The sequence below is a fragment of the Cupressus sempervirens genome, chromosome 4, assembly GCF_028749045.1.
Source record: "Cupressus sempervirens isolate cs-2001-9-10 chromosome 4, ASM2874904v1, whole genome shotgun sequence".
Taxonomy (NCBI): Eukaryota; Viridiplantae; Streptophyta; class Pinopsida; order Cupressales; family Cupressaceae; genus Cupressus; species Cupressus sempervirens.
Genome location: NC_143121.1, coordinates 432,168,356 through 432,190,750, shown reverse-complemented (window position 1 = coordinate 432,190,750; position 22,395 = coordinate 432,168,356). Strand labels below are relative to the sequence as shown.

Genomic DNA, 22,395 nt, shown 5'->3' with positions numbered 1-22,395 from the left:
TGAATGTGCTAACTGTTGTTTCAATCCCTCATCACCTAGTTGCCCTGCTGAAATTAAATTCCTACTCAGCCTTGGAACATGTCTTACCTCTTATAGTAGCCAATTTTTCTCATTCTACAACTTAATCTTAATTCTTCATTTTACAACAATTTAACAGCGTTCATTATCTCTCAAATAAACTAGCCCAAATCCCTTTGGACATAATCAAGAAAATAAATTTTATGGAGTCTAGTATGAAATGAAGCCCCTGAATCTAAACCCCATGAATCATCAACATCTTCTAAGGAAAGAAGCAAAGCATCCTCTTCGGATTTATTATTTACCACATTTGTTTCCTGATTTCCTTCTTGTTTGTCTCCTTCATTGTTCTTCCGAGGCCAGCAATCTTTCTTCTTATGGCTTGGTTTCCCACAATATCAACAACCTCTTGGTTCTCTAGATTGAGACCTATTTCCCTTTGATTTTCGTCTTGATTACCCACAATTTCCAGAATTGTTTCTTCTTTCATTCGTTCTTCTTCTTCTGTGTGTTTTCAAGACATTTCCTGATGTAGATCCACGTCAGCTTTTCCTGCAAATTTCCTCACTCAGAATAACACCAATAACATCATCAAATTTTAGGGTATTAGAACTAGAAACAGAGTTACTCGCAGTCATTACCAAGTCATTCCATATTTCAGGCAAAGAACACAGAAACAAGAAAGCCCTAATTTCTTCATCAAAATTGACATTTATAGAAGATAACTGACTAGTAACCATATTAAACTCATTCAATGATCAGAAACGGACCCACCTTCTACCATCTTCATATTAAATAAACACTTCATAAGAAATATCTTGTTCGAAGCAGAAGGCTTTTCATATAGCTTTTCTAAGGTTTACATCAACTCTTTAGTTGTCTTCGCTTTTTTAATATTAAATGCTACCAATTGCACTAGGCATAAACAAATACTTCCAAGTGTCTTTCTATCCAAAATGTCCCAGTCCTCATTTGTCATATTTGGGTCTTTCTTGGATTTCCCTCCCAATGGCCACCATAAATCCTTCTGATAAAGATAGTCCTCCATTTGCATTTTCCATAATTGAAAGTTCTACCCTTTAAGCTTCTCAACCTTCAGCATGTCATTGCTCCCACTCAACCGTGAGACCTTCTTGCAAAAAATAACTTAAACAACCTCACTCCAAAACTAGCCATATGTGATCTCAACTCCCCGAGTCTCTTGTGTTGGAAATATAAGAGTAACTAAGAGGGGAGGGGTAAATCAGTGACTACTAAAATAAATCCCAAATCCCTTAAATGTTAGTACAAAATAAAGTTTGAAGACTGAATACTGTTGATGCTCAGTAAACACACATAAAATGTTGTAACTTGGTAAGTACTGATTATGCAAATCTTTAAATGTTATCTGTGATTACCTTTACTTTAACTTAGTTGCAAACACATAAAAGAAAATAGCATGAACACATTTGATACCAAGATTAAACGTGGAAACCCAATTTGGGAAAAATTGCCAATTGCAACTAATTACTATTTTCACTCTTCTGAAGTGAGCCCTGTTAGGAGCCAACCCTATTAAAGGTTACAAAACGCACTGTTAGCTATGAACCTGTTAAAGGATTTAATCACCCTGTTAGGAGTGGCCTGGTTAGAGTTCTTAAGACAATTCAATAGAACTGCCACTTTGTTAGAGGATTTACAAATAGTTGTTAAGCCAACTCTGTTAAGAGATTTAGATCACTGCTACAATGGTTAGAGAGTAACAATGAGATGACCTAATTTGAATCCAACTAAATTGCTGATTACAGATCTTTGTTTTGGCTTGTACTTGATCCTTCCTAATCAAATCTATATTTTCTGCTGCACAAGGATATTCTGCTTATCTTTCAAATTTGCTTCATCTCTTCATCATAAATCTTCAATACATTCATAACTTTTCACTTCCATTGAGTCCACAACTTGACCTTATATCTTTCATATTGTCAAGTCGGCTCATATACAACTTAAAATAACTAATGTTCATGACCTCAGTCGGCTAGAACCAATAGATAAATCAATTAAGCTTCATATACCAAAACAAGAAAATCCTTCGTTAGCCGACCTAGCTCAGTAGACACTAACTCAAAAATGATTTCGTGTGTTAACCAACAAAAGCTCGGTTAACATTGCAAACTCGCAAAGATTCTTTGGCAATCGAGTGATCTCGGTTAGCACTGGTTCCATCCAACTTTTCTTCATTAACCGAGTGAGCTCGGTTAACACTCATTTTCTGCAGACTATCCTTCGATGCCCGAATGAACTCAATAGATATTGCCTTCTAAACTAGGCAAACACAGAAATGCTCGATAGATACAAAAAACTATCTTCATTGCCCGAGTGAGCTCGGCATACACTAACTGATAATGATATGACATTTGTGTAACATCAAAGACAATACACAATTAATCAATTGTATCCAACAATCTCCCTCTTTGGCATTGATGGCAACACAACCTGTCATAACACAATGAAATTTTGGAACAAGAATAAAGTAAGGAACATATCCTTAGTTTTATTCATGAGAACTTCCTCTGTTAGTGTGAGCTCTTCCTTTCTTCAATTTCTCCCTCTGTCTGCAAAAGCTTCTGCCAAGTTCATTCTCCCTCTTAGATATCTCTTCATAAAGTTTCTATGATAGCAAACTTCTTCTTTGGAATGACAAAAATTTCTATGGGATATGACAGTAAACTTCTCCCTCTTTGACAACAAATGCCAAAGACAACAACTCTGTTAATATAAATGTACCTTAAGTACTGATTCATTTGCAATATGCCCTTGACAATTCTACACCAACTGATTGATCTTCAACTTGCTACGGCCGATGCCTCACTAAACTTTATTTAGTGAGCTTCAGATAGGGGAATGACCCCTAGCTTACCTCTTAGATACAGAAATGAATCTTTAGGTAATGGCTTGACCTATTCTTTTGTATTTACATATTCCAATCTAACTTCTTTATCCTGCACCAACTCTCTTAAGAAGTGATATTTTATAACAATGTGTTTTGTTTTGGTATGCATCACTAGATTCTTTGATATATTGATTGTGCTAGTGTTATCACAGTATATGACTACTGGATCCTTGATCTCTATCTTCATTCCTTCCAACAATTGTTTGAACCAAACAATGTTAGAACAATTAACTGCTACTGCTACATATTCTGCCTCTGTTGTGGATTGAGAGATGCAATTTTGTTTCTTGCTTGTCCAAGACACTAGTCTTTTACCAAAAAAAATGCTCCACCACTAATATTTTTTTTTGTCATCAAGACTTCCTGCCCAATCAGCATTAGTAAACACCTTCAAGTCCAAATTGTCTCCAAGTTTGTACCATAAGCCATAGTCTTCAATACCTTTCAGATATCTCATGATTCTCTTAATTGTCATCATGTGATTTTCTCTGGGATTTGTTGAGAATCTTGTCACCATACCAACTGCCAGTGCAATATCAGGCCTTATATGTACTACATACTGCAATTTCTCAATCATTGATCTGTATGTGGTCTGGTCTACTTCTTTGGAATCGTCATTCTTGGAAAACTTTATGTCCAGTAGACATAGGGGTTCCAACCAGTCTTCAATCTTCCATTCCAAACTTCTTTAGTTTCTCCTTGATATACTTAGATTGAGAGATGTAGATACCATTTTTGTTTTGCTGTATCTGCAACCCAACAAAGAATTTTATCTCACCAAACATAGACGTCTCAAATTTTTTATTCATTTCTTTTGAAAATACTTTGCACAAGTCATCATATCCTGTGAATAAAGTATCATCAACAAATATTTCTGCCAACACAATCTTCTTGTCTGGTCCTTCTTTGATATACAGATTATTGTTATCATTTGTTCTTTGAAAGCCAATCTGTACCAAGTAATTATGAAGTCTTTCATACCAAGCTCTAGGAGCTTGCTTGAGACCATATAATGCTTTGTGTAACTTGCAAACCATGTCTCTTTTGCTACAATCTACAAAACCTTCTGGTTGTTCAATGTAGACTTCCTCATGAAGAATTCCATTCAAAAATGCAGATTTTACATCCATTTGATATACTTTAAATTCTCTATGTGCTACATCTGCTAGTAAAGTTCCAACACCTTCTAATCTTGCAACAAAAGCAAAAGTTTCACAATAATCAATACCTTCTTTTTGAGAATAACTTTTACATACCAGTCTTACCTTGTTTCTAGAAACTTTTCCATCTTCATTCAGCTTATCTCTGAACACCCACTTTGTGCCGATTACATTTTTATACTTAAATCTAGGAATAAGAGTCCAGGTTTTGTTCTTTTCTATCTATTTTATCTCTTCATTCAGTGCTTCAACCCAATTTTCATTTTCCAGAGCATCTTTAACATTTCTAGATTCAAATTCAGCAAGTAAACATATACCTTTTAATTTGCTTCTTGTCATTGTTCCATCAAATTTGTCTCCAATGATCTGATCAGGTGTATGATGCCTTCTAACATATCTTGCTAACACAGGTTCTTTGGGTTTTGAATAAGTTCCACTGTCTGTGACTCGGGTCCATCAAACTCGGTTTGAACTAATTCAGTAGCTTCTGATTGCAACTTGGGTCTTTCAGATTGTGACTCAGGTTGCACTATCTGCAACTTGGTAACTGTTGGAGATTTTGGGGACTCGGGAAATGAAGCCTCCTTTCTTTCAGATAGGTTTGGCAGGGAAGTAGGTTCATAGTAAACAAATCTTCTATAATCCTCTAGCTCTTTGTTGCTTTCTTCTTCACTCTTTTCTACAAACTCATCAATTCTAACATGTGCACTTTCTATTATTTTATGAGTAGACAAATTCAAACATTTGTATGCTTTACTTCTACAGGACTATCCTAGAAATATGCCTTCATCACCTTTTACATCAAATTTGTCTTTTCTAGATTCTTTCTAGATATAACATTTGCTACCAAATACTTTCAAGTAACTTACATTAGATTTGTAGTGATACCATAGTTGATAAGAGTTTTTTTTGAATCTTTCTTCAACTGTACTCTGTTCAAGGTATGAACTGCAGTGCTGATAACTTCCTTCCAGTATTTGATAGCAACATTATTTTCAATCATCAGGGTTCTTGCACAATCCATAAAGGATCTATTTCTTCTTTCAGCTATACCATTCTGTTGTGGTGTACCAGGGGTTAATACTTGTCTTTTAATTCCTCTTTCGATGCAGAAATTATTGAATTCATTGGAGATGAATTCACCACCTCTGTCTGATCTTAAACATTTCAATCTCTTTCCAGTTTCTTTTTCTACTCTTGCTAGATACCATTCGAACTTTTGAAAGGCTTCTGATTTTTCTTTTAGATACATTACAGTCATCATTCTAGAATAATCAACAAAAAGAATGAAAAACTTTTCTCCACTATAACTCTCTATTTCAATAGGTCCACATAAGTCTGTATGAACAATTTCTAAGACTTTTTTTGACTGATAGTTTTTACTTTTGAAACTAGTCTTTCCCATCTTACCAATTTGGCAATTCTTGCATAAACTCATATCAGGTTTTTTGAAACTAGGAATACCTCTTACTCTTCTATGTTTGCTTATCTTAACCAGATTATCAAAGTTTATAGACATAGTCTTTTGTGCCATAACCATCTTTCTTCTACTTGAGCAATAAAACATGAACATTCACTGAGATCAAGATAAAATAGATTACCTTTTATTTGATTGCCAGATCCAACCAGATTTCCTTTTCCATCTAGTAGTTTGGCCTGTCCATTCATGAATTCTACCTTGAATCCAATGTTATTCAACTGTGCCACACTTAGTAGATTATGCTTTAGTTCTTCAACCCAATAAACATTGTCACATACAAGTTCTTTAGTCAATGAAATACATCCTTTTCCTTTTATGTTACAAGGTTCATTGTTTCCAAATCTCACACTACCTACATCATAATATTCCGTGTGCTCAAATCTTGTTTTATCTCCAGTCATATGATGTGAACAGCCATTGTCAATAATACATATATCATTTTTGCTAACATGAAAGATAAGTACCATCTTATCTCCTTCATCATCAGATTCATCTTTTACAGCAATATATACCATTTCATCTTCACTGTTATCAGAATCTTTAGCTATAAAACAAGATTTCTTACCTTTGTCCTTGTAGTTCTTGTAGTTCTTGGAATCCTTCTTGCCTTTTTGCTTATTGCTTTTCTTTTCATCTTTGATTTCTTTGTTTGGACACCTTGCAGCAATGTGACCGACTTCTTCACAAGAAATACTAATCAGAGGAACTTTACCTTTGTACTTTCCTCTGCCTGTGGAATACTTTCTTGCAAGTAGGGCTTCAACAACTTCAAGATCACTATATGAACTTTCTTCTTTTTCTTCATCTTTACTTCCTGAGTGATTGGACTTTGATTTCTTACCCTTTTCTTTGAGTGAGAGTTTAGGTTTAAAAGCAGACTCAATAACCTTTGAACTAGGAACATAGTTATCAAAGTTATCTAACTCAAAAGCTGTCAATCCTCCAACTAGAGCATCCAAAGATATTTTATTATTTGGATTATATTTCATCTCTTGAATAGCAGACATTTTAATTGCATAAATAAGAAGAGTTCTAAGTACCTTGCTTACAACTGTTTTCTCTTCAATGTCTCCTCCAAATGCTTTGATTGCACTTACACTTGCTTTGATTCTTTCCACATATTTTGCAATATTCTCATCTTCTCTCATTTTCATCTAATCAAAATGACCTCTAAGACTTTCAACCTTAGCTCTTCTTACATTGTTATCTCCTCTATATATGTCTTTTAGTTTGGTCCACATCTCATGAGTTGTTTTGCAGTCTTTGACTTAATCAAATTCAACATAACTAAGAGTGGATGCAATATCAATCATCATGATGTTATGATTCTTCTTTTCAGCAATATCTTCAACTGATAATGTTCCAATGGGAGTCTTGTATTCAGCATCAAGATATTTGCACCATGAATCATTGATAGTAGCCAAATGTAACCTCATAAGTCCTTGTCATGCTGCAAAATTGTCTTTGTTCAGCTTGGGAATCTCTCTTCTGTAAGACATCCTGATCTTTAGCTTAGGTCTTTGAAACCTTCCCTGCAAGCACCAAACGCTCTAAAACCAATTGTTGGAAATATAAAAGGAGTAACTGAGAGGGGAGGGGTGAATCGGTTACTACTAAAATAAATCCCAAATCCTTTAGATGTCAGTACAAAATAAAGTCTGAAGACTGAATACTGTTGTTGCTCGGTAAACAGACATAAAATGTTGTAACTCGGTAAGTACTGATTATGCAAATCTTTAAATGTTATCTGTGATTACCCTTACTTTAACTTAGTTGCAAACACATAAAAGAAAATAGCATGAACACATTTGACACCAGGATTTAACGTGGAAACCCAATTTAGGAAAAACCACCAATTGCAACTAGTTACTGTTTTCACTCTTTTAAAGTGAGCCCTGTTAGGAGTCAACCCTGTTAAAGGTTACAAAACACACTGCTAAGTGTGACCCTGTTAAAGGATTTAATCACCCTGTTAGGAGTGGCCTTGCTAGAGGTTTTAAGACAATCCAATAGAACTGTCACTGTGTTAGAGGATTTACAAATAGTTGTTAAGCCAACTCTGTTAAGAGATTTAGATCACTGCTACAATGGTTAGAGTGTAATAATGAGATGACCTAATTTGAATGCAACTAAATTGCCGATTACAGATCTCTAATCCTTCCTAATTGAATATATTTTTTCTTCTCCAAAAGGATATTCTACTTACCCTTCAAATTCGCTTCTCTCTTCCTCATTAAATCTTCAATAGATTCATAACTTTTCAGTTCCATTGAATCCACAAATTGACCTTATATCTTTCATATTGTCAAGTCAACTCATATACAACTTAGAATAACTAATATTCGTCACCTCAATCGGCTAGAACCAATAGATAAATCAATTAAGCTTAATATGCCAAAATAAGAAAATCCTTCGTTAGCCGACCCAGCTCAATAGACACTAACTCAGAAACGATTTCTTGTGTTAACCAACAAAAGCTTGGTTAACACTGCAAACTCGCAAAGATCCTTTGGCAACCGAGTGAGCTCAGTTAATACTGGTTCCATCCAACTTTTCTTCATTAACCAAGTGAGCTTGGTTAACACTCATCTTCTGCAAACTATCCTTCAATGCCCGAGTGAACTCAGTAGATACTGCCTTCTAAACTAGGCAAACACAAAAAAGCTCAGTAGACACAGAAAACTGTCTTCACTGCCTGAGTGAGCTCATCATACAGTGACTAATAATGATATGACATTTGTGTAACATCAAAAACAATACACAATTAATCAATTGTATCCAACATCTTGATCAACCTCAATCACCATTAGCCACTCCTTGAATGCTTGTGAGTACCATAGCTCCCCTTTCTCAACTATGCAGTGCCCCTTGTGGGGTCCAGGGTCAATGCCCAAGACAGGGTCCTGAGGTCGCACCCCAAGTGCACTCCTTGTCATGATACAAAGCAGGGTTGGGGGGTAACAACCCCGAAGCCAAAAATGAATTTACTATGCTAAAAATAGTAACCAATGAAAATTAAATGAATTTACTATGGTAAAAATAGTAACCAACGAAGATTATACATGATCAATACCATTATCAATGGCAATACATAATGTCTAAAATCAATACTTATTAAATGGAAGTAATGATGATCTCCAATACCGATTAAATGCAGATTGATAGTTACAGATTTTATACTTGAAAATTACAATAATGATAATCGATAATCATGACTGAGATTTTGTTCCTAAATTAATCAATTTAATGATGTATAGTTTGATATTTAATTATGCATGTATATATATCAATATACTTATCATACAATGATACACATGCATACATGGAATCATATATCATTATATTGTTATTTATCAACCATGTTTATCTGACTGAAGCTATCAATATCAACAATGTTAAAGTTGATTAGATTTATTGTAGATTAGAATATAAATATCTTTTAAATTTTCTCTCTTGAATGGTGTTCTTATTGATCTTCTAATTTCTTCCAGGTTGTTACTAGAATGATGAGATGATAATACTTTAAAGTATTGTATAGAATTTTGTGTTAAGTCTTCAGAATTTAGGGCAGAGAAGAGGTATAGTGCAAGTAATTATTCCCCACTGTTGCAATATACCTCTTCTCTGCCCTAAAATCTGAAAACTTAACATTTTGAAAACAATAACACTTTAATTCATTCTGATTATTGTATCACAGATCTGAATATGGATAGGAGAGAGACTGATCTCCAAAATGCTTGGTGCTATTGGTTTTCTGTACATTGCATCTTGATCGATCAGATTTGATATATTTATAATCTTGAGTAGACGTGTCGATGAATAGACATTTCTCCGCGTAAGTGAAGACATGTCTCTTAATTGACATGTCACTCCATTATCACTGCCTTTAGTTACATTAACAAAAACTGTTTGTTATCAGCAATATACAAATAGTAACCAATGCAGATTTTAAATGATCGATATCATTATCAACTTTAACATATTTGGTTTCCAAGATAGGGAATTGACAACCATTTTCCTTTTTCTTTTACATATTCAATATCAAAATCGTATGCGTGGATCTTGCTAACCTATTTTTGTCAATGTTCAGTAAGGTCTTTTTTCTCCAAGAAGCATTTTAAACTATTATGATCCATACTCACTACAAACTCTCCACCAACTAGATATTGTCGAAACTTGGTCAACACATGCATCATGGAAAGCATTTCCCTGTCGTTTGTAGAGAACAAATTTTCATTGTCTTTCAAATTCCTACATTTGAAAGCAATAGGGTTCCCATTTCGCATCAAGACTGCCCCAATTCCTTCTCCCAATGAGTCAAATCTAGTACAAAGGGCTGTTTTGAAATATGGTAGGGCTAAAATTAGACAAGTGCTTATGATCTCCTTGAATTTTTCAAACACCCATTGTGTCTAATTCATCTATTTAAATGCTCCTTTCTTCGTTAGACTTGTTAAGGGAGCCCCAAGTTGGGAAAATCCTATAACAAACCTTCAATAATAGCTACATAACCCATAGAAACCACATAATTATTTGAGGGTCTTTAGTGGGGCCCAATCTAGGATGACTTGAATCTTTGCTTGGTGCACTTGAGCCCATTTTCACTAATGATAGGCCCAAGTAACATATTTCCGTCATACCAAACTCATGTTTAGATGATTTTGCATCTGGTGATTGCACTTCTATTATTCCCAAAACTTCATCCAAGTGTTTTAATTGATCTTCCCAATGTCTTGCTATATATAAGAATAACATCAAAGACTACAAGATTGAAAATGTAGTTGGTGCATTGGTCAAACCGAAAGGCATAACCAAAAACTCATAATGGCCAAAATGACATTGAAAAGTGGTCTTGTAGATGTCTTGCTCCTGAACTCTTATTTGGTTCTAGCCCAAGCTTAGGTCTATCTGTGAGAAATAAACCACAGCATGCAATAGACCCTGGGTATTAGATACCTATTTTTTATCATCTTTTTGATTAAGGCTTGGTAAGCAATGCACATTCAGAGAGTTCCCTTTTTTCGTTACCAACATTATGAAAGATGCAAATGGATTTGAACTAGATCTTATATGTCTCATTCAAGTAATTCTTTGATAGATTTATCATTTTCATCGTTGGGGCGTCTATATGGTGTGGTGATGACCGGTTTTGCACCTCCTCCTTATTCGATGGTGTGTCCAAATCCTCTATTTGGTGGCCTCGAGTGATATCCAAGATGATGTGTAAGTCATCATAATAATACGTGGGCTTGCTACTTGTTGATTTCAAGGAAGCAAGACATTGTGCGACCCAAGAAACGAAGACCAAGGTCATTTTAGGTAATGCCACAAATTCTAGACCATTAACAAAGTCATTTGCGAGGAGAAAAAATATATGCACTTCCTTTTACTGATAAATTCAATCTCAAAAACCAAATTATAAATAAAAAGGTACCTTAATAAGTTGTCCTTCCGAAGCTTCAACACCAGTGCCTACGAGAGTGTCACAGTAGCCCAATCCAGAGGGAGCTAAAGTCAGTTCACAGGGACCACCTTCACCTCTGGCCAGCTGTGGTTCTGTCATTTGCATTGCGTTCGCACTAGCAACCAAACAACCAAGTGCTACAATGTCTCTTCTTCTTGTGGTCGCAGTCTCCTCCGATTTGATTGATTTAGTTGTTGCTTCATGGGTTCGCTTGCATTCCATTTCCATCTTGATTTTATGGACTTGCCTGCACTGTGTAGTGTTTGAGAATCTCCTGTGATTATGGAGGAGGAGGCGTGGCGCGCCACCCGACAACATTGAACACCCCATCTCTCCCAAGTTTCAAATTGGAGGCCAACCATATCTTCTCGTCCCCAAAACAGAACCATTTTCCTTTTGAAAAATAAAAAATAATAATTAAATAAGGTTTATCCTTTTTAAAATTGAAGTTTGAATTGCATCGTATTAACGTTTCATCATTGGAAACAGAAGAATCTTAACGCCCATGGGATAGCTGACTAGGTTTATTTGATATTTTATTAATAGGAGAGTCCCTAGCAAGCATGTCAATTATTTGACATTATGCGAAATGTGGTCTCATGACAGTAATGAAATATGTTGAACATTTATTTGTTGAAAACATTGTAGAAACTTCATCTAAAGGTCATAGATTGGTCACAAAATTGGTCTTCTAAGCCTTGTTGTTAAGTAAAATATGTGCATACAATTACGAGTTAGCGAGTTAGAGGTTTTCATGCACTCAATCGAAGTAGGTTGAAGATTTACGAAGGGAGAGAGTAGTGTTTAGTGTTAAATAAGTCTTTAGAAGTGATTTTTTTCCAACAAGTGATTGAGAAGGTGGCTTTTAAAATTGTAAAGTACAATAGGAATTTATCAAATGATTAGTAAACTTTATATGTTGGTAGAGATTCATGTTTCATGGTTAGTATAATAGTCACAATAACAGCTATTTTAACAAGCTAAAGACTACACAGTGATGAAAAACTTTTCATTATAATGGAAATGTCCAAAACATACATGTTTTGTGGCAGTTTAATATATAATGGCCAAACCATGATGGGCATCTTGAAGTTTATGCACTTGGAGCTATATTTGATTCATAACAACTATCACTCACTATTGGATGTGCATTTAGTATTAGAAGCCTTTATAGTTTAGTCAAAAATTACTTTTCATCTCTAATTTGATGGGCATAATCTATTTTTTACTACAGTTTGGGCTTGATAAGGACACGTGGAAGTTCTTGATTGTTAACATATAGAAGATTATCAAGTGTTGATATGTGTTAAAAGGTAACGTTTCGATCTTCCACTTCTCCATGTAAAGTGTTTGATCAAATTTGCATGTTTTAAAATTACTACATAGTTAATTTGTAACTTTAGCGTTCAAATGTATTTGCATTTAACCTCCCTATGCTAGTTCCTTATAACCATTTTTTATTATCACATGCATACAAACCTAATGTTGCCTCCATCATGTCCCATTCAAACCTAAAACATAAATCTCACAATATTGTTGTTGAGGATTTTTTTCATATGCATGTACTTCTTTATCTTCTTTATCAACCCATGATAGTGTAATATAGTTCACCGCTTAGTATGTTTGGTGATCTAACAAGCCTACTTTTTATCGATGTGGCATACTCTTTGTGGGGTGATGAATCTGCAATTGTTATGTGGAGCTCATATGGATAAGATGTGACCTAAACCCAACTCATAAGCTCACAACACTATTCTCTATTGACATGGTGCATATTTTTAGTGCATCCTTATTAAATTCACATTAGTTTGGTGTATTGTTCTAACGTGTAAGCACCAATAATTTGATGCTCAATTAGGCCCCATTTGCAATTCTCTATATTCATGTTTGTTATGCTTGATCCAACAACATGTTTCCTTCATTATGTGACTCTCATTTTTACTATAATGTCCCCATCTTTTTAGCCTATTAATGGAGTTCGCGGCCTTTACATTATCTGAAGGCTAAGTGAAGGAATAAGGAGAAATTGATTGAATTAATTTCTTATAAAGTCATTAAATAAATTAAAATTAAAAGGTGACTTTATATTTAATTAATTTAATTAAAAGTGACTAATGTTAATTAAATAAATTAAAAGAATCTTCTAGGAATTAAATATTATTTTATTTCTTCTAGAAGGAAGTCCATCTATTGGAGGAAAAAGAATAAATAGGGAGGGTAGCCTCATTTTTTATCATTGAATGTGTTGTCATCTACTCTTTTGAATAGCTCGTGGAACCAAAGGTTTTTGCAATTGCTACATTGATCGTTGGGAATGAACACTCCCATTGATTTGCATAACTGAGGTGGTGAAATATCTTCTGAAGGGTTGTAGCTATTAGAGAAGACAAATCGGTTTTTTCATTATGCCAAATTTGTGGCCTAGGGCCAGATTTGTGGAGTAAGGAATAAGTTGGATATTGCTACAGTAATTTTGCTATAGTACCGCCGTTGTAGTAACTTTGCTACAGCAATGATGCTACAGTGTCGTTGGTACAATGATTTGCTATAGTGAAATTTAGATTTTGGAGCAATTCCAAGTTTTTATCTACTACATTTTGCATTGTTTAAGAGTAGATATTTAGGGCATTGGTAGGGTTTTTTTAATCTGTTGTAATCTAATTTATATCAGAGGTTTTAAATCATATTTTTTTGCCCTAATGTCTTATTGATGTAGATGCATATTTTCCTATTTGTAATCAGTGTTATACAAAAACATTTGCATCTTCATTGTTAGATGTTTTGGAGTTCTTTGCAAGCATATTTATTAAAGTTTGGCGTTTAGAAAGCAATCAGAATTTAGATATGCAATATATCTCTTGCTTGCAAAGTGTTTGACGAAATGTTAAACAAGTGAATTAGAGAAGAATTTGTGTTTGACGAAGTTATAACTAGTTGTGGTTGTAACATTTTTAGTCTCTTTTTGCAGGATGAGGTTGTCCTCTTCTCAATGTTTTTGTCCATATTTTGGTGTGCATTTAGTGCCATTTATGAACTCATGTCAACTTCCTTTGAGTTTTGAACTCTAAAATATTGTGAGAGGTTGAAAAAAAACCTATTCTCCTCTTTTGGACATACATAATCCATCATCCATAAGAAAGAAGACAAGTTGTATTTTTTAGTGTTTTGTTACAATTTTGCATCCAAGCATTCAAGATTGAGTTTTTAAACATCCAAAGAACCTTTGAAGACAATCTTCTCCATTATAGCAAGCTTCTCTCCCATGATAGCCATGTAGAGGAGACCTCAATCAAGTAATAGTAATTTTGTGTTCATCAACATGTATTCATCCCTCCATTGTTCAAAGAAAGAGACCATCAATCAAAGATTGAAGACATTTGAGGAGTATTTTTTTATCTATGCATTTTTTAAAGGCATCATTAATTCTTCCTCACGATCCAAGATTTAATGTCAACATACAACTACAATCAAGAAACATACAATCATCTTCATAGACATCACAATCTCAATATCGATTTCTTGAGTTATATGCATTTACAAGGTAGATCTAACATTTGCATGTTTCCATTCATTTAATTTCATTTCTATTTCAAATTTGATTCCTTGACTAGGGTTTAAGGAAAACACTTTCAACCCCACATTTTTCCCATTTTTTTGTGTGAAAAAATAGGAGGTAAACCTTGTTCTAAATCTGGAAAATACAAGATTAGATGGATAGATTGTAATTGACCTTGGTTAAAAATACTAGGAATGTGATGCCTTGTTCACCCTCTTCATGGGAAGAGAAGGTCATGTGCCTCTTCCTTGCAAAACAACTTCAAATTGAGGTCACACACTGATACATTTGGTGTGGAATTTTCACAAAATTTCTAATGGAGAAGGAAATTTTTGTGATGAACTTGCATTTTTTTTTATATGGCCCTTGTATTCAGTAGAATTTTGACTCCTATGTAATAGGGAGTCAGAATTCTAACTCCTATGTAATAGGGAGTCAAAATTCCAATGTCACAGGTAGTCAGTATTGCACGATAGTTTTGGGCAATTGTCACGCCCAAAATTTATAGTGCAAAAACACCACTATTTTTTTTTGAAAGGTAATTAGGTTTCATTCACACAAGACAAGTTGTGTTTAGGATTTACGGATTAGTAGACCAATAAGGTAACTTACTCATGTTCAAACTAGGTTATCATATTGGGTCTCACTCAACACACTTGATATCATTATCCTTGAAGGTGATACCTTAATGGTTCAATATAAAGATTAACATTACTTCAAGGCTAAACCTAACGAGTGCCTTAATTGATGCAACATTGCTAGCACTAGTATGCTTAGCAACAACATCTTAATCAAATCCTATTTCGATAATAACATTACTGCAAGGGTACTCCTACCTTGTTATAACAACATTCTTAGGTCTAAATTATGTTGGCATAATTTTAATTCTTTTAGGGTAGCCATAGTGATCATTCTTTTAAGGTATGTTTGGTAGTATGTGATATTTAAAAAGAAGTTGAGATCATTGTAACATTCCGTGCAAGTTCCTAATCGATGCAATTCAAGTCGTATGGGTGAATTAATAGATGACCCACTGGCAAGAAAATCTTGCTTTCAAACGAATGAATTAAAGTGATCCTAAAACACAATGACAATAGTGGATGGGTATACAAGAAATGAGGGGAACCAAATTGATTCCTGTATGGTTTCGTTTCCTCATAGGATTTACCACATTTAAAGACATGAAGTTCTGAATAAGGAACATATTACAAATATTGTATTGAATGACAAGATAGATATGTATAAACCCTTATTAGCATCTAAGCAAATATATGCTACAATACATATTATATCATCATTACACTAGTTTTATATCTTTGAGTGAATTGATTTTGGATCATGATATATATTAATTGTAATCTAATAAATTAAGTACATTAAAAATCATAAAGGAATTCAATTATAACATATAATATATACATAGATACATAACATATTCTAAATTCTCAACCAACTAAACATTTACTAACCACTAACTAATAACCTAAAAAAACTCTCAAGTACCATCTATACTTTCCACTAACAATGAATAATACTAAACACGTTACCTACTCCTAACCACATCCCTAAACCTTTCTAACCACACTTCATATTAATCTCATTTTCCTTTACCCAATACTAACTCCTTTCTTACATGTTTTCCTAACATAAAACCTTAATAAATAAAACACTCATCTTATCCTAAATAAATAATAAAACACTCCACTTATCCTAACATTACAACCCAACACTCATTAACCAACCCATACTCCACTAACATGCATACTTCTAATATTACCTACAGTCTGAATTTTATCCTACCCACTAACTGACCACACACTAATCCCTAAGACCTAACGTCGTGTCATGCGACTGACCCCTACTAACTCATGGCTCTCCCTCCTGGCAACGGCTACCCAGGCAGGAAGATCGATTGCCTGGGTATCCTCGCCCCCCATCCTCATGCCTCATGCCATCGTTAGGCATCGCCCATGACATCCTACGGCCGTACTCTGCAACAAACTCTGACAAACAAAAGTACAGACGCGTAGAGGAACGAAGGTGGTGAGTTTAGGCAGCAATTTATGCTGAGATGGGATCATCATCACCAACCAAAATTTACATGCCAACTTCATATCAATGTCACTGAAGTCCACACCAACTTCCTTAAAAAGAAGACGCGGGAAGCCTGCTCCTTTCGTCTGTGCGTTTCTTGTTCTTTATACCCGTCCCTGTTCTGGTTTGGAGCATTTTGTGTGCTGCATATTGTTTGGAGCATATTGTGTTCTGCTAAAGCTTCTCAACCCTCCAAAAATCTTACTATTGCTACGCTGGTAAAAGGTATGTGCGCAGCATGTTTTGTTTTGATTTTTCCATGTCCATATAGTTTTGCTTCAAACATGCATTTCAGCCATTGTTGAATTCAAACATGCATATTGTATACTGTCTTCTGGTCACAGTAACTGCAGATAGTATACTGTCTTTACTGTCTTTAGATTTATTTTTAGATATAGAATATCACCAAATTTTCTATTTTTAAAAATTTAAACTGATTTCCATGTTAGTATTATGAATATATTCCCCCACTCACTCGGCAATGAGTCATCAAGGGTTAATTCTACTTAAAGATTTGGATCAATGGAGAAAACAAGAAGTGGGATGAATCAACATCAATTTTTATGAGACATCAAAAACATTATGTGTGACATTATTTATAGTTGAACTAGTGACTAGGTTGAAGGTGTAGCATTTACTTTCGGAAGGAGACTCTCACATAATCAGTGCCTTATAAAAATTTAACTTTAACTTTGATTCAAACATGTGTAACTTTAAATAGAAACGATGAAAGATATAACATTGAATACAATGCACAAGCAAACACCATATTTACATGGAAAACCTAATGAGGAAAAATAAATATTGATAATTAACTCACAATGATAAATTTTTTGCAAGAGGCTCATTACCAAACTTACTTCCAAGATACATTATATTAGGAAAAGACACAAAGGACCTAAAGATAAGACTCACTGTCTCAAAATAAGATACATGAGATGAATTATTGAAATGGGCCTTCAAATAACCACTTCTAACATTCTCTTTAGACTGTAGATTCTTTTAACATCATCTCTTACGAAACCATTATCAATTCATACCAACAACTTCCACCATATTCTTCTACTTATTCAAATTTGCATCTTCCATAATTTATACCACACACACTTTGCATCTAATTCAATATTCTATTTATACCAAATCTAAATAAATATGAATATCAATTAGCTCAACTAGAAAAGGGGACAAGGGGTAGTCCCAACTTGTTAGCCACCAAAAATTAAATGTTACAAAAGTGGTCCTTTCTAGGTGATAGAGAGACCCAATCATCATAACATAATATCCAATTTGATCCAAAAAATGTCAAGATTAGGTAACATGTAAGAATAAATATTCGACCCTAGAAGAATCTTCAATATGAAAACACTGAATGTCTATCCCCACATAGAAAGGTGAGACCCAAAATCAAATCAAGGTAACCATAAAAATTTGTGTCACCCTTTAGGCTAAATCAATAGTTTTGGCCAAAAACGGGTTTGACCAAAATCAATATGACTAAACCAGTTATGGGTGGACCAATGTGGCAATGATTGTATGTGGTGCCACACACATGTTAAAGATGTGATTTGACAGAACATGCAAACGGAGTGTATATAAGTGAGATATTTTAATCAATGAATAATTGGTGCATATTTGTATAAAGGGGGAATCAGGTTTGACCAAACCCATTTCAGCCAAAATTGCCTATTTATCATCCCATGTGGCAGCCAAATCAACAAATTTCGTAGAATTGTAGAAATTTAGACTTCTAAAACCAAGTTCATAAAAAACTAAAAATATCCTTTTATAGAGCTTGAATTCAGGATAATGCTCATATAAATTTTATAGAGTTTTGAATACATATAATATATTTTAATTACAAGATATTAAAAGTGGTTAGTTTAACATTAAGAAGATTCTCATTCAAAAAAAGGAAAATAAAACTAGATGATATCAAAAAAATTAAAAACTATACACTACCCTAGAGAAGAGATTCCTCTTTGATAATGTATAATCTTTTCTTTGATTGACATAGATTTGATAGGGAACATATGGTAGGAGGTGAAAATTTGACATTGAGTAGTTATACTAGACAAAATATACATCATAGACCAATCTCTATTTTTTTGTACAAGCTATATATGTCATCTAAAACATATTTTAAAATCAGATGAAAAAACCTTTATTAACATATAGTTTTATGGTGGGAATTATACCCCCTCATTTGCAATATCTTTCAACAACTAAAAAATGGACATTAAAATTAAACTAATGTATCAAATTTTAAACTTAAAAAAATTAAATTAAATTAAATAGGGATAAACTTCATCTATTTCTACCCATTTTATCAATTTACATTATCTTTTAATTTTGAACACAAATACCACTTTTAAGCCATGTTGAAGTTTAACAAATTTGGTGTTGTTAGCCTTTTTCCTTCATAAAAGGGTGGCACGAGTTTGCACTTTTACCTACCAACATATCAAAGACCATAACCAAGAACACGACATAAAAAAGAGAAAAACCCCTATGAGTTAGATAGTCATAAATAATCTTATAATCCAACTTCACACATGATGCAAGACCAAAGAGCTCAATTATTTCTATTTGAATCAAGTAGAGATGTTCCTTGAACATCTAACACAATTCCCAAGATCGTGTGTCATATTTACTAAATGATCTAGGATATAACATCTATTCTTGCATAAAATTCTTCAAAATTGGACAACAAGGAAAGCATAGTCATGAAACATATAATAGAAGACATTATTGTGGTACACATATCTACTATAAAACTTTAATTGACACAAATTACATAGATATTTTGAATATTCCCTCCAAGGAACAACACTACAAACTTTAACGAGGAAAAATTCAGAGAGAATTTATTGGACCATTCCTAATAGGCAATATAATTGCCAACAAATCACACTCTTCATGTCATTTGTGGAAACACTAGGAACCTAAAAATATAGAATTTCCACATTCTTGAGGAACATATAATCTACATGTCAAACTAAAATGATATATAATCAAATAGGAAGAGTGCAAAATATTCTTCTAGGTAGTTTCTAGAGTGCTTCTTTGAAAACACACACTTCGATATTCTATAATGATTAAAAAAATACCTCAATTGTTCATCAAAAACATTATGCTATTCATGCTATTGTAATATTTCTAATCCCCTTCTTAACAATATCATTCTTCTAACCCTCATCTGAATTGTGACTCTAATCATTAACACATGCATATCATTCTTACTTTAACACTTTTGTTTAGCCAATAATAATATTACACAAACACCACAACATAGAGAAAACCAATACAAGTTTATACCACCTATAGTACCTCAATACCAGAGTAAAAATACATATAGTACACCAATTTGCATTTTAACAACCATATCGTTTCTTTTATGTAGAATAACTAGAACTATTATAAATAGACCAACCATGATGAAAACAAATATTTTAAAAAACTATATATGTAAAGGTTTTTGGTACACAAATATATGATTAAGGAAGGGTACTCCCCCTCTTACCACAAATACACACAACAAAATAGAGAAATAGCAACAAATTGCAAGAACATGAAACTTGTTTAGAACTATTATCTCTAATACAATGGAATTACAACATTAAAAAATGTGACATGAAAAACCACATGGGAACTTTGCTTACAATATTCTACAAGCTAGAGCTACTATATCATGGACCCCTAGAACTGACTTAGACAATCCTACATGCCTTATTTTTATCAGCAATTTTTAATCGCCCAAGAAGGCTCTAGAAATCTTAACCCTAAAATTTGAGGTTGATCATCCCTAAGATATTATTATTCATATTTTTCTAGATTAGAACAAGCCCCAACAAATTTCATAAATCCAAAGAAAATTTGAAGGAATTTCATTTTCTTGTATTTAAGGTAGCACAATTTTAGAGACCATAACACATCACCAATTGTCTCAATAGGATATTATAACCCCATTTCAGAAATGACACGAACTCCACTATAATGCTCAACTTGTGAAAGATCTAGTCATTTGATGTTTTACCCCTTTTTAGAGCCTTTAAATCCTTAAAAGTTGACTTCAAAATTTATGTATCCTACTACTAATGCACAAAAAAAAAAATCTTCAAAACCAAACTTGATCTTGCAATGAAACTTTAATGGTAGATTGATGTATCTAAATGGAATCTCCAAGTAATAAATAGGTGTTATCATAACATAGCATCATGACTCATAGTTTAACCTTCCGATAAATAGGTGTTATCATTTATTCATTTATCCTACTCATTTATTTACTAACCATATCTTACTCATTTATTCACATAAATAGGTGTTATCATAAACATAGCATCATGACTCATAGTTTAACCGTTCGATAGAATAACAAAATTTAATTCATACTATAACACATCTTTTACTCAATCAATATTTGGTAACATGCTAAAAATACTACATCAATGAAATCCAAATAATTGATTTACCTATTATCAAATCAGTATGAATGCATCATAAACTCATCATGTAACACCACTTCAACAATCTCTTAATCAATTGTGCCAATAATCTCATCATTAATCAGTTATGCCAAAAAAAGGGATTCCATAATATTGGAGATCTTTGGGATTGCCATACTATGTATTTGCTATCATGATAGTCTATTAATATTAATCTATAAGTACAATTAACATAAAGTCTTTTTCATATTTAATCAATCTTTAGTATTGTTGTAAATGAGTATGAAACTATGCATCCCTATTTAGTGTAGCTACTACAAGGATTGAATGATTGAATGAAATACTTTAATAATGTTTAGGAGGCCAAAGCAGTCTATATGAATCCCTAGAAAAAGAAAACACCCCAAAATGGGGTGATAGAACATCTGACCCTTTGTAGCTTCTTTAAATCTCCTTTTCGACAATGAATTTTGATCGCTAAGTCTAATGTCATGTCTAGGTATATGTTTCCTTAAAATAACTACCTACATTATCTACTTCTAAAATCTCCTTATAGTTGGAGCGATTGGAGTGAATATTGTTCTATATTGGGATCTCCTTGATAGAATGTCACTTTGTCTCTACAAATCCCATGTTGTAAAATAAATATATTCTCTCCTCTCATTCTTCCTTGGTATCGTCCATCTACTTGTTTCATGTAATTAAAAAATGTTTTATTAAAGCCCTAAAAGTGAAACTTCTTGGTGAGTGTCATTGTGATTATTAAAAATAGATTACATTATATCTCCAAATGTGGAAAAAAATGGCATGTCTAACTCTATCAAAAATGATATGAACACATAACCCCAAGGGTTTCTTTCCAATTAATTTTATGTTCAAAGATAGTTGGTAAATCATTATAATCTAAAACCATTTTGTCTCCTCCAATTGATCATGGTTATCATCATAATAGTTTCTACATTTTCCTTTAATAAAGGTATATTTACAACTATTTGCTAGTTTTCCCTTTAAGTCAAATTGCAAGTTTGATGACAAATATAGGTAAGCTATCTGCTCAAATATAGATATCAAAAGTGAATTTAATTGCTTAGAAGATTTTATATTGTAACTTCCCTCAAACATATGATAGCCCAACCACTTTATTGTCCATTCTATCAAAGGGCTGAAAACATACTAAACATATGTATAAGCTTGTCAAGAAACAATGGTTTTTAATTGATTACTTGGAATAATTTATATGGAAAACTGCATA

At 33.4% G+C, this 22,395-nt stretch overlaps 1 protein-coding gene across 2 annotated transcripts in view; it reads right to left on the bottom strand.

Annotated features, from left to right (window-relative positions):
* LOC149561869 (peptidyl-prolyl cis-trans isomerase FKBP13, chloroplastic-like) overlaps window positions 1-11,421 on the bottom strand; it is a 139,107-nt gene extending 127,686 nt beyond the window's left edge. Inside the window, exon 1 of one of the 2 annotated variants that reach the window (XM_089825398.1) lies at window positions 11,022-11,421. In XM_089825398.1, coding sequence (XP_089681524.1) covers window positions 11,022-11,381 — 360 coding nt within the window. In that variant the 5' untranslated portion in view covers window positions 11,382-11,421. The remainder of the gene's footprint in view (window positions 1-11,021) is intronic. The other variant, XM_089825399.1, reaches the window with a different exon arrangement.
* Window positions 11,422-22,395: the final 10,974 nt, after the last annotated feature.